This window comes from Mastigoproctus giganteus, chromosome 7 (genome assembly GCF_048544385.1).
Source record: "Mastigoproctus giganteus isolate SK-2022 chromosome 7, ASM4854438v1, whole genome shotgun sequence".
NCBI classification, from domain to species: domain Eukaryota; kingdom Metazoa; phylum Arthropoda; class Arachnida; order Uropygi; family Thelyphonidae; genus Mastigoproctus; species Mastigoproctus giganteus.
The window spans coordinates 32,042,361-32,056,600 of record NC_143581.1 but is presented as its reverse complement, the minus strand read 5'-3'; the positions used below and the strand labels follow the sequence as shown (position 1 = coordinate 32,056,600).

Below are 14,240 nucleotides of genomic sequence, written 5' to 3'. Positions count from 1 at the left end.
AAAGGAAACGTGAAAAATATAAAGGAAAGAAAACAAAATAATGATGGAAAAATATTTCCATCATTATTTTGTTTCATTCCATTCAATGAGTTGGAAGAAGAGAATGTGCAAGAAATTGTGATATTCAACACTTGGAAAACTATAATGTTACTAAAGAAAATGTTGACAAGTTTAATGTCTGAAAGGCAAAAACGGATGCATGAAAATTGCAACTTGTATAATACCGAATTTAATTGTTGTGGAAAAGAGGAAGATAAAGGAATTGTAAAGAAATAACAGGGAAATAATATGCAGTATATAACACAGATTCACATAAAAAACGCTTTCATGCATAAGCATTAAGTGCAACATTTTAAACAATTGTTTTTAAGAAAAAAAGGGCCATACATTTTCAAATTTTTCCTTAGGTGATGTCTTTGCCACAATTACCCAATATATTTTGAACATAATTAACCTGGTTACTTTATTGTCACGCCTCGGTATTACCAGCGAGAGAATGCAAGAAAAATATTGCTGTCTCCCATCACAATTATTCTATATAAGGAAATGAAAGCTGTAACCTAATATAGCAAAATTTTCATGAAGTGGTGCATCGTTCATAATTATCAAGTTAAAAAATCTTCAATCACTCAAAAAATCTGCTAGATGAAAGAGTAACCAGACAAGAAACAGAGAGATTCACTAATCTGAAATTATCTATGTATTCTATCTCATTTTCGAATTCAAAATAACCCTAAAAAGGATTATATGCATTTTATTTTAAAACACTAATTGATGTCAATGCATGTTATATACAAAGGGTACTAGGAACGTTTTGCAATACAGCTTTGCTTATTTAATTTTTTCAAAGTAATTTCCTCTACATTCAATACACCTCTCCATCCTCCGAAACCAATCTTTAAACCAGTTCTGCCAAGTTTCACTAGGGAGTAAAGCACACTCGTTGTCCCAAGCCCGTAGAAGGTCCTCATCACTGGAAAACCGCCTCCCTTTTAGCTTCATTTTCATATGCGGGAACAGTGCAAAGTCGCAGGGAGCGAGGTCTGAACTGTAGGGAGGGTGCTCGAGAAGTTTCAGTCCTGTCGTAGTCAAATATTTGGTGCAGGCTTTGGCGCGGTGAGCTGCAGCATTATCGTGATGGAGGTACCAGGTGTCCATTCTTGACTTTGGCCGCAGGTTCTTCATAGACCCAATGACTTTAGGCAGGCATTGTTCAGTATACCACTTAGCTGTGACTGTCTTCTGCGTGTCCAAAACGACACGTTCCACAATTCCACTCGATTTGAAAAATACAGCTATCATTTTCTTCTTTACAGATCGGGATTTTCTGACAATTAAGGGTGTGTCGTCATCATCAAAGACCCAAACTTTGTTTTGAGCCTTGGTCGGCAGATCGTAATAGTACAGCCAAGTCTCGTCACCTGTCACGATGTTGTTCACATACCGAGATTGTCCCTTATCAAACTTTTTTAACATCTCCCGGCACCAAGTCACACGTCGTGGCATCTGCTCTTCAGTCAGTTGATGCGGCACCCAGAGAGAACAAAGTTTCTTCACGTGCAAATGATCTTGCAGAATCGAACGAATTGCTGGTGCATTTAGGCCCAAAGTATCCTCTATCTGTTGGTAGGTCACTCGCCTGTTTTCGTCAAGCATTTTCCTCACAGTTTTCCTCCGTAACTGACGTTCGTGGCCTTCCCGGCCTCTCAGAATCCTCCAGAGTGAAATTTCCCCTTTGGAATTCTCTATACCACCTGAATATCGTTGTACGATGTGGACAATCATCATCTAGTGCAAGAGTCATTTCTTCTAAGCACTGGTCTATGGTTAAACCACGCATGAAATTATACCGCAAAACTGTACTTATCTCATTTCGTGACCACGATGCCATCGCAAGCACTTTACACTCTCACTACTAATGAATAACTGAGCCCATCGACTTGGCGCGGTGGCTACTATGCACGTATGAACATGTCTCAACATGCAGCAACAAGCAGTTTCCTGTGATTCATTGTTGCGTCATATTGCAAAACTTTCCTAGTACCCTTTGTATGTACAGGATACTACGTTCCACTTTCTTTTTTGGGAACAATGGTTCCTTACAGTGACAAAGCTTGGGCTTATGCTCACTTTACAATCGTCTCTAAATTCCTGTACATGTGTGGTTGGTTCCTCTTCTCAAATGCTGCCTTGTCATTACAATTCTCGTACTTCTAATTTCCTCCGATACTTTCGGCCTTCAAAGCAGCAACCAGTTCCACTGTTTTTTTGACAGCCTCTCCTCATACGCTCCGGACGGCCCAATTCATCCGAGAGGTTTTCTATAAGATTAAGGTCAGGGCTCTCCAGTCCAACTTTTCAATGCTCGTATCCTCAAACCAGTTCGTCAGAATGCAAGCAGCACGACATGGCGCGTTTTCCTGCTTAGGTAACGCATTATTGTCCACGGTGTCTAGACAGACCTCTGAATTCATGATTTTGTCCAAACACAACCAAAAGTCCCAGTCCAAACCATATAAAACAGCTCCAGACCATTATGCTGCCACTGCCAAACTTCATTGTCGGGACGATACAGTCCAGCAGGTAGCTTTCTTCGGGCATCCACCACATCCAGGCACAACCGTCAGGATAGCACAACATGTACCGTGACTCATCACTCCAAAGAACAGCTTTCCTTTGGTCAAGGTCCAAGAATGATGGACCTTACACTAAGCCAAACCGCGTCTGGAGTTGGGATGATTAGTGGCTTCTGGACGGCTGTACGACCGTGGTAATCCATATTATGCAGCATCGTCGGCACTTTACTGGTATATTTGTCCAAATTATCTCACTGAAGACCCGGGTGTCTGCTGCGACAACAATGGGACGCTTGTTTGTAGGGATTTCTTGTCACATTCCGTTAGCTTCGGAGGTTTCCCAGGTCGTTTCGTGCACCAGTTTCGCTCACGGTTTCAGAACCAGTCCGCTCCCATTTGCAGATCACATCACCAAACGTCGACCTACGGATCTTCAGGGTCGTTTGAAATGACGAGTGCAGACTGATTGCTTGTGTGGCACTATTATCATTCCATGCTGGAAGTCTTAACTCCGTCAATCGTGGCAGCTTGCATTCACAATCGTACTACTATCTATTCGAAGGTCTACAAGCATATTGCGTCTGGCACTTGGGTATTAGTATTAGTAACGGCCGTATGGTGCAAGAAAGCCTATGGCTTATGCTGCACCAGCCAAAAAAAAAAACGTGGTCAACGGGGTAGGACGTGGTCAACTATCAACGGAAAGTTCTTCATTAATCCAAGCTTTATTTTTGGGTTAACCAGTGGAACATATTTTATTACTTCTCCCTGGTAAAAATTCCTCCCATATTTCCCACTGCTGCACAATATAACGTTTTTCTACTGCACGACTATCCAACAAACCTAGAAAACAACAGTATTTTGTGAAACCTCCATGTAAACCAGTGGGTAATCCAATTACCTTAAGATCACCGGGAATTTCAAAAAAGTCATGGTATTTTACTCTACTCAGGATCTTGGATGTACTTTCATATGCCTCTTTCAAGCTAACAGCATAAAATAGAGAAACTGTTAGGAATTCATTTCCATAATATTTATTATATAAAATATAATAAATATTAATTAAATGCATACCGGTATATAATAAATATACTTCTTTTATTAGAATTGTGTTCAATATCCACTTCGTTCAGAAAACCACTAATAATTTTATAGAAAAATATCTTTACATACTGTTTTTTATCACGAAATATTTTGAAAACACTGTGAAGTTTTCAATATACTGTAATTTTAGTTCTCCTTCAACAACCCACAACCAAGAAGTTCGACTTGCTCTTTAGATAAGACTAAATCACGAACTAAGCTATTCTCGCTTGAATAAGCTTTTCAGCTATTCTCGAGTGCAGCGCGTCATAATTTCGTGGTTGCTAGTCCAAATCTGTTGATGGTCTAGCAAAGTGTGCAACACAAGAATACGCGCTATATTCATCACTCCATAATTTTTAGGGATCTGACATCGGCAGGTCTTCATTATGAGCCAAGTTTTGCCGTGATCACTAATATTGTAACCGAAGTACAAAGAATATGCACCTTCAATAATACTGTAGCTTCTCTTCGATAATACTGTAGTTTTTGTTGTAAACTGTCCACACAGCAAAAAACTGTCAGGGTAATTCAGACACTTCACTTTTTTTGCTTAAACATTTTAACAATAGAATGCGAAGCAAAACACAGAAAAAATCAATATACAATAGTTACGCAAATAAACTGTACACGTGCTCACAATACAACTGTTACCATTATTGGGAGAGAGAGAGACCGATAGATACTGCTGAACATGTTAACCACCCCAACATTACTACCATCTATGAGAACATGAAAACATTATTATTTGCAGGTAATAACAACAGATCGGTGTCATATCTACTACCCTAAACTGTCATAAGATGTTTACCCATGTATTATGGGTAAACGCTAAAACCTGTTCTATATAGAAACCATGACGTAATGTGAAATTTGAGAATTATTTTCGAAATTTACGCAAAAAAAAAAAAAAAGTGGAGGTGTAAAAAATAATGGTTTCCAGTATTATATTTATAACAAACCGCTGCCTCTTGTCCTTCCATTTTCAATCCGCCTCAGGATCTTACCCATAATCCCATTATGTTTCGGCTTGTACAGCAAGCTCGCACATCAGAACATATCAAATATTTTGCTAACGTCTGACCATAATAATTGTGAATCAATATAATGCCAAAATTGTTTCTTGCATCCAATTCCTGACTGATCACATCATATTAGATCATCAGGTTGGGCGAGCAAGATTTTTCCTTTAAAAAGCCGTTTTGTGATCCATTTAGGATATAATACTTCTCCAGATGACGTTGCAATGCACTGTTGACCACTTCATGATTTTTCCTGCAACTGAGGTCAAAGTAACCAGTTCATTAGCATTAGAATGGCTAAATGATGCAAAGAAGCGGCCTTTTTCCTACTTAAATAAAATCTCCAATCGTTCACACTTTCCCAAGCTACTTTGCAGGTCATTTTGTTTGAATAAACTTCAACATGCTTAAACTTCATGAGATCAAACCTTATGTTACTTCCCAAGAATTTATATTTGTGTCCTCTGGTTCTCGTCTCTCCTACCACTGAGAATGTACCTTTATGTATATCCTCAGGATCTCTTTAGGCAGAATGGTCAATGACGTCTTACTTGAAAAGGTTCTAAAAAATACAAACTGGACATGTGTTTTCCCAGCCTCTTTTTTTTTTTACACTGCATGATATATTTCATTATTTCATATTTTATAGTATCATAACTGCAACTCCTTTTCGTCTAGAACCACTTTTAACCTCTCTCTCCCGCTAGTTTATAAGTAATTCTTTGATTTCTGCTCCCCAGGTGTAGAATTTAACACTTAGAAACATCAAACTTTAGCTGATATTTTTTCAGACATTACCTGAAACAAATTAGTCGCTTCGAAAGAGCATACCCCAGTTCTGGTCGTTAACCACTCCTTCAAATAATCAGCAAAGTTTTATAGCTCCCCCCCCTCGTAAATGCTATTCATGAAAATAAATAAGAGCGGGCCTAAGCACTGATTCCTGAGGGATTTCACTTACTACACTGATCCACTGTGAAGGATTTCCATTTCTGATTACCCCTCTGTCTCCTATCTTTTAGCCAACGCTTGATCCAACGAACGATCCTACCAGTAATCTCAACTTGGTCCATTTGATATATAACAGCATGTCATACGGAACTGTATCAAAAGCATTAGCCAAGTCAAGATAAATAATGTCAAAGTTATCTTTCATACTACCGTTTTCGACCTCGTCATAACAATTAACCTGATTTTCCAAACAACAATAATAAATAATAATAAATTTTCTGTTTATACTCCGGGACGACCAAACGGTCAGAGGAGTTCACAAGATAGATAGAATACAAGAAACAGTACCGTATTCAGTAGTCACGAGCTTGAACCCCGGTCACTCAAGGCACGTGTACTTATGCACCCGCGCGCTTGACCACTAGGCTACGGCGGCATAGTTACCCATGTCATCCTTAGTTCCACCTTTGTTGAGTGACGTGACCTAGTCATCACTGCACTCAGAGGTAATCCTGTAGGAGCATCTCCGAGTACAATAATCTTATGATTAACCTTAATGGTTTGGTGCACTTCTTAGCAGCTTTTTTTTCGTATTATCAGGTTTCAGTATTATCAAGGTAGCCCAGGTAACAACGGTATCAAATACCGTTGGTATCTGGAGGGGGGGGCTTATTATTATTTACTCGATTTATTGCTTATGCTGCATCCCTAAACAACCTTCAACTAGGAGAGTGCAATATATATAAATAACATACATATACATAATAATACATACAAATAGTTTTAAACAAATTAATTCTCCTCAGTATAGGAGCAGAGTAGGGTTAATTAAACAGAGATTCCATTTTGAAGGGGATAATCAGGAAACTGCTACAGCTGTATGTTATGGTACATGTCGTGTATCTTCTGAGATCTGCACGCTTTATCATCACAGAAGTTGTGGGGGGGGGGTCAATCTTCCGGGTGTTGTACGTTTGGAGGATGTTAGCCGGAAAAAAAAATTTTCGAAGCACGGTTAAATTCTGTAGTGAGCTTCTCAGGGGGAATCCACGCGTCATTGCAAAGGAAGCGGGACAGCCTAGGGCCGCAACAAAATTGTGAACATTTGGGGCATCAATGCGATCGGTGAGGAAGTGATAGAGGTTGCGTAGCTTTCCTGCTATGAGCAACTGATTCCAAGAGGTGCAACCAAGGTTTGCATACATTATAGATCGCGAGATGATGAAAGGGTGGCCATTAAAACGATTAAACCACCTTAAATCCAGTATTCGATACCCATGATTTTTTTATGTGAGGGAAGCAGAGGACCAGATCGTTGAGACATACATGGGAATCAGAACAAGACATGTTTGCATATAGCGAGTGGCAAGTTTGTGATTGTTTATGCCAGTAATTTTCTGTTGTATCGCCCACATTGCTGACAGCTTTTGCCTTAGTTTTGGCGAAGTGCCGTTGGAAGGTTAGGCCTTCATTAAATAGTAACTCAAAGTTTCATGTAGTTTTAGTAACGTCTTTTTTTAATAACATACCCCAGTTCTATTCGTTAACCACTCCTTCAAATCATCAGCAAAGTTTTATATCTTTCCCCCTCGTAAATGCTATTCAAGAAAATAAATAGGAGCGGGCCTAAGCACTGATTCCTGAGGGATTTCACTTACTACACTGGTACTCTGAAGTTAACAAAGTTGTGTGAATGATAAAATATGACACAGTCATCGTGTAGTCGTCCATTATCTCAGGAAAAGGGAGCTAATGCCAAAGGCAATTCATAAGGATATGGTTACAATATTGGGGAGAGGATGTCCCTTCCTATTCCAAGGTTAAGAAGTGGGTAGCAGAATTTAAACTATTTATTTATTTATTTAATCAGGTAAATAAAAGTTACATCTACCCCTTGACAGCAATCAAATACTAGGAGGGTAACAGAATTATAAAAGTAAATACAATATCAATATTGGCTAAAATAAAATATATAGAGATCAAGTCAATAATTAATTACAGAGGTTAAGACAGATTAGGAGGAGCAATGTCCATCCCTCCAGAAGTTGTTTACAGTGTGCATGATCTGGTTATGGGTGATTGATGTGGCGGTTCAGTTCATTTCCAGTGTCTTGGACATCTCATCTGAACCTGAACATATGTACCACATAATAACAGAGGTCTTCACTCTGAAAAAGGTGTCAGCAGCAGCAAGATGGGTTCCAAAGTTGTTGAGAGCAGACCAAAAACACACAAGAGTTGCCAAGTCAAGTCCAGTGAACATCTGCATTGTTTTCAAGCAGATCCAGAAAATTTCCTTGCAAAGTTTGTGAACATGGATGAGACATGGATCCATCACTTTCAGCCGCCAGAGACAAAAGAGCAGTCTGAACAATGAAAACAACTCTTCTCCCCCTCCAAAGAAAGCAAAGTCGATTCCTTCTGTTGCAAGGTGATAGCATCGGTTTTGCGGGATGCTGATAGTGTTACTATTAGATTACTTTCAGAAAGGCCAGACAGTCACAGTGGCGTATTACGTAACCCTTTTGAGGCGTTTGCATAAAACATCAAAGATAAACGCGAGGAAAACTCAGCAAAGGAGTCTTGTGCCACCAGGACTACGCGCTTGCTCACAAGTCTCTCATTGCCCTGGCTGCACTGCATGAGTGCGACTTTGAAACCTTGGACCATTCCCCATATTCACAAGATCTAGCACCATCGGACTTTCACCTATTTTCAAATTTGAAAAAAAAAAAAAAAAAAAAAAAAAACCTGTCTGGCATTAATTTTACCACCGAAAGCAACATCATTGCTACAGTGGATGCATTTCTGGAGAACCAAGTGAAAACTTTCTTCGCAGCTGCAAATCAACGCATTGCATCATCGGTAGCAAAAGTGTATTGACTCCGAAAGAGACTTATGTAGAAAAGCAACCTGTTACCAGACCCCTCCAATAAACCCTTCATACTCAGTGCACGAACTTTTCAAACGCTCCTCGTATTGTTTGTTATTAACAAATTACTATCACATGCATATTCAGTGTTTCATAAAACAAGAAATTCTTATTTCCTACTGCTTATAATAGTAAGAAATATTTCTGAAGAGGTTAAAGTGAACAATAAAAATTACTCATTCAAAATTTTTTGTTATTAGGCCACTACTCATTCTCAATCTTTGGAGAAAAGGTGCGTTCAGGTGGAGAAGCTTAATGTTGAGCTGAAATCCAAGGTGGAAGAACTGGCGCAAGTATTAGAGGTAACCCAAAGAGATGCTCGCAATAAAGCTGTCGAGTTACAGAAAATCCAGCACGAGTATGACAAATTGAGGGAACAGAGGGATGCTCTAGCTCGAGACAACAAGAAACTTGCAGGTAGGTATCATATGATTGTTGACTATTTTTTTTTTTTTTTTTTCACCAGTAGAGCACAAGAATTTTAAACAGTGACGACAGCAGCTCCGTGACAGCTATGTCAGCACTATTCACCACCATCAGCCAGCTACGCCTTTGACCCTCGTGGGTAGCACCAGTTGGTATAATCACAGTCCTCCCAGCATCGAGTGGAAAAGATTTGTGTTCGAATCGAGTCAATGACGGGAGGAATTTTCATGGGCTTTTTTCACAACGTGGCTGAGTTAGTCGTTCTCAGGTGAGGGTAGCATGGTTTTCCTCCCGGAAACTTCAGTTTTTCCTCTAGCAAAACAGCCACAGGATACGCGCAATTTACAGACATGTTATATACGGTTCAATATGGTCTAAGTTGCTGATGCGCCTAAAACCCTATAACAACAACGACGCCTTTGAAAAGATCTGAGTTCGATTCCCGTGGAGAACTTAAATTTCCGAAGTCCTCTTCAATCGAGGCTCTAGTTGCGGGTATTAGGTGGAGGTAGTAGGGTATTCCCGTGGGTTATTCCGATTTTTCAGCCAACACAATGCTCAAATCGGCCCATGAACCCACAAGCGCGCGGATAGCGCTAAATTAATAATTTGAATGATGGAAGTAGCAGGTCTTCAGGTTCTAATGGCATTTCCTAAAGTCTTAAAATTTTTTCTTCACAGTTAATTCCTCTTTTGTGTCGCCTTTTAAAACTCTCTTATTTCACTGAGATGTTTTCCTATTGTAATGAAATTCACCTATATACAAAATTTTCGGGTTAAAATCGACTCTGCATCAGCCATTCTAACTTTTGTACATTTATGTCCATGAACCATTCTCGAACAGCAGGAGGCATGACATGAGACGTTATCCTGTTGAAACAAACACGGGGGCCTGTCAATTCTGACACTCTTCGAAAAGCTAATGCTGCCAACCATAACACTACACTGTTTTGGCCACAGACCTCTCCACCTATACATAGTAATATAGAACTGCTGAACCCAAACAACCTTCTAGAAGGCCGCCGTAGCCTAGTGGTCAGGCGCGCGTGAGCCTAAGTACACGTGCCTTGAGTGACCGGGGTTCAAGCCCGTGACTACTGAATACGGTGCTGTTTCTTGTATTCAATCTATCATGCGAACTCCTCTGACCGTTTGGTCGTCCCAGAGTATAAACAGAATTATTTATTTTATTTATTTATATCCTATTTAAAATTAACAAGTCATAAATAACAAGGACCAACCGGACTTGGTGTACCTGGATATTAAATCAGCAAACGACAAGATATCAATCCCAGTCCTAACAATCATACCCGAAGTCCATTTCAACGTCACATTCTGAAGCAATCCTAAAGCAAGCCAATAACATTTGTGAATCACACATCAAGACCATCACTGCAGTTATACCATTGTCTGTGGAGACAGCAAGATGCTATTCTATCATCGAAGCTCTTGCAGTGCTCTTAAACTCAATGTTAATAGTCATCCATTTTCGCCCCTGCAAAGATGATATCAAATATTTCATCATTTTCTCTCATCCACAACAGTTACTATCTATCAATTGCCAAAGCCCACAACAAATCCAAGAACTTGAGCAACATCTCAAACTTCTAGACCTCCAATCAAATACAGAAAAATCAGCAAAAATATGCTTAATAACAAGAAAAGAGGAAACTATATCCAAATATACATCACTGGAACAAAAGTAAAAACGTGCAATCAGCAATCACGCGCAAATCTAGGTTCCACCTGGAACAAAGGTCGCAACTTCCATTTTGCTAAGCTGAAAACAAAATCATTCAGTAATGCGGGCCATCAGGCAAGAACTACAGGGAATTCGTGACTCACATCTCGTTATTCAGTGTACAGAGATACATTCATTACCAAAACAATAGACCGATGAGCCAAAACATTATGAGCAGCGAGTCGTTATGCAAATCGAAGCAACTGCAGATGAACAACGGCGCGTGCGGGGACACGGTATAAAAACACCTGATACTGAGTTCCGCTAATCAGTGTTACTCTTGTTCTTCAGATGGGAAAGGCAGTGGACTTAAGCGAGTTTGACAAAGACCAAACTGTAATGGCCAGACGACTGGGTCAGAGCAAATCCAAAACGTGACGGCTGGTGGGATGCTCACGGTCAGCCGTGATTAGTACCTACCGAAAGTGGTCCGAGGAGGGAAACCCACGAACCGCCAGAGAGGCGGTTGAACGACCACGGCTCATCGATGCTCGAGGTGGACGAAGGCTCTCCCGGATGGTACGTGGCAACAGAAGGGCGACTGTGGCGCAACTCGCCGATAATTGGAATGCTAGAGACCGGAATAATGTGTCACAACACACAGTACATCGAACCCTCCTTAAAATGGGACTGCATAGCCGCAGGCCACTGAGTGCCCATGCTAACCACAGTTCAGGCGACAGCGCCTACAATGGGCACGCGAGCATCGATACTGTATCTTGAATGATTGGAAGAAGGTCGTCTGGTCCGATGAATCACGTTTCCTGTTGCACCCTGTGGATGGCCGGGTACGTGTGCGTCGTTTACCTGGGGAAGTAGTGGCACCTGGATGCACCGTGGGACGAAAACAAACCAGTTGCGGCGGTGTCATGCTTTAGGTGATGTTCTGCTGGGATACCCTGGATCCAGTCATCCATGTGCCGGGCACACTGACGTCTACCACCTACCTCCTACCTAAACATCATTGCTGACCAGGTACACCCTTTCGTGGCAATGGTCTTCCCCTCCGGCGGCGCCGTCTTTCAGCAGGATAATGCGCCATCCCACATCGCCCGGATTGTTCGAGAATGGTTTGCGGAACATGAGGAAGACTTCCAGGTATTGCGAAGTCTCCTGGTTCTGATCTTTTGGAGCCAGAGATTGTCAAGAAAGCCGTCGAAACCATTCCAGAGGTGCTTCTTAATCTATACAACCACTGCCTCGAAGAAGGCCTGTTCCCCCAGGCCTGGAAAACTGCAAACTTGTGCCTCATTCCCAAAAGTCCCAACAAACAACTGGACCTTCCGGGGTCATACAGACCCACAGCACTGTTATCAGTCCTGAGCAAGCTCATTGAGCACTTATTAAGAAACAGAATAGGGATCCACTACACTGCAGCCGGCTTGCAGTCACCCCGACAATATGGTTTTAGGAAGGGATGCTCAACCTTGGATGTCCTGGAAAATATTACAAATGCTGCAACTACCTCAGATCAGAAATACTTTCTGGTCATAGCAATAGACTTTGCTGGGGCGTTTGACACTTTATGGTGGCCAAGCGTCCTGGCCCGACTCCGGAAAGCCAACCTACCATCAAATCTGTATCAAGTCATCAAATCCTATCTGTCGAATAGGTTCGTGACAGTCAAAGCACCATATTGTTCAGTAACAAGAGAAGTATTCAGAGGATGCCCACAGGGCTCAATCCTGGGCCCACTCCTATGGAACTTGGTTCTAGATGGCTTTTTGAACCTGGAACTCGGCGACGTCGTTCCCCTAGCCTATGCGGATGATGTGGTTCTGATGCTGCCTGGGGGATCTAAGGCGCAACTGGAGAACACCGCCAACAGAGCAATAGAAACTCTAGAGAACTGGGCTAACAACAATAACTTGAAGATCTCATCCTCGAAGACAAGATCTATATTATTAAAAGGAGCCCTAGACACCAGACGACCCCCTCAAATCAAGATACAAGGTAACACAATCAAGCTTACCACCGAATTAAAGCACCTTGGAGTCGTACTAGACAAAAACCTGAGCTTTACACCACATATAGTGCACTTACGGAAGAAAATTAGAGGATACTCCGCACTTTTTGCGCGAATCACACGCAAGGAATGGGGTTTGAGGCGGAAAACCCTCAGCCTCTACTATAAAGCTATTTTCCTGCCAGCGATTACATATGCTTCTGGAATATGGTATCGCAAGGCTACCACTGCAGTGAACCGGAAAAATTTGGAGACTACACAGCGACACATACTCTTAACCATCTCGAGAGCATGTAACACTGTAAGTACCCACGCACTCCAGGCTCTAACGGGATCCCTCCCTCTGGACCTGGAGATTGTTAAGCATGGGCTACTCTATCAACTGACTAAAGGCAGAACGGCAACATGCCTCGACTACACCATAGATCTGTCAAATGATCCCAAAGTAGAAAGGAGCCGTCTCTCCGCTTACCTCCAACAAACTTGGCAGGCCCGCTGGGAGACCTCCAGCAAAGGTGCAATAACTAGAAAATTTCTACCCAACATACGGCTGGTATACCCGAATTATCCACCGTGGCTCTCACCAGGACTCTACACCACCTACCTGCTGACGGGACACGGGGCCATTAGAGACAAACTACAAGGATTTGGACTGAGTGATACACCGTTCTGCCTCTGTGGTGAACGTGAAACGTGGGAGCACCTAATGTACAGTTGCCCACTATATGAGGACCTCTATTGCAGGTTCATTACTAGAACACAGCTCAACCTCCGTAATCAAGAAGACCTCCCCATAACTGAAGTAGACACATACAAGGCATTCGCGCAGCTGGCCCAGGACCTCTTCACAAGGAGAAGGACGCTCCCACAGCCTCAACCACTGCAGTAAACAACCATGCCGTGCAGGCCAGCAGAATGTCTACACAACCACGGAAACCTTCCCAGATACTACCATGCAAGGGCCCAGAGAAATGATTGCAGCACATTGCTGCCACCTAGCCATATGGCGATCTGGGCTGGCAACCTTGACCAGCCTGCTTTCACTCCTATTCCTTGGCAGGGGGGGGGGGGGAGATGGCTCGCTGTCTTCTCCTCCTCCTGCCATCCCCCTTTCCCTCTGGTGGGGCATGGGCGTGCCCCACTGACTGCAGGGGCCATCTATCCTATCGACCCCTTACTTCTCTTTCTTCCCCCCCAGCCTTCAGTCTCCCTACCCTTCTCTTTGACTATACACCGCGAAAGCCCCACGCATCCAAATTTAAATTAGCACCAAAATTATTGCCCGCCCCATTAGGCCTCTAGAACTTGTCATTTTAGCGTACAGTCCAATGGTAATTTCGGGGAACAAACCCCACATACTAACTTAATAGCGAGTTTGCAATTACACCACCGCGATTATCTATCTTTTTTTTTTTTTTTTTTCTATAGGACCCAGCCGCTGAAATCCCAGGAAATTAGGCGGCGGGACCTGCCAGAGTATAATAAATTTCAAGGTACACCTGGCCAGCCTCCTCGTTGGCATAGTACGGACAACGTCGGGTCT

The 14,240-nt window shown here is 42.1% G+C and overlaps 1 protein-coding gene across 1 annotated transcript in view; it reads left to right on the top strand.

Annotated features, from left to right (window-relative positions):
- Positions 1 to 14,240, top strand: part of LOC150082795 (paramyosin-like) — a 185,257-nt gene that overhangs the window by 106,624 nt on the left and 64,393 nt on the right. The window contains exon 9 of the mRNA XM_090377604.1: positions 8,765 to 8,981. Coding sequence (XP_090233730.1) covers positions 8,765 to 8,981 — 217 coding nt within the window. The remainder of the gene's footprint in view (positions 1 to 8,764; positions 8,982 to 14,240) is intronic.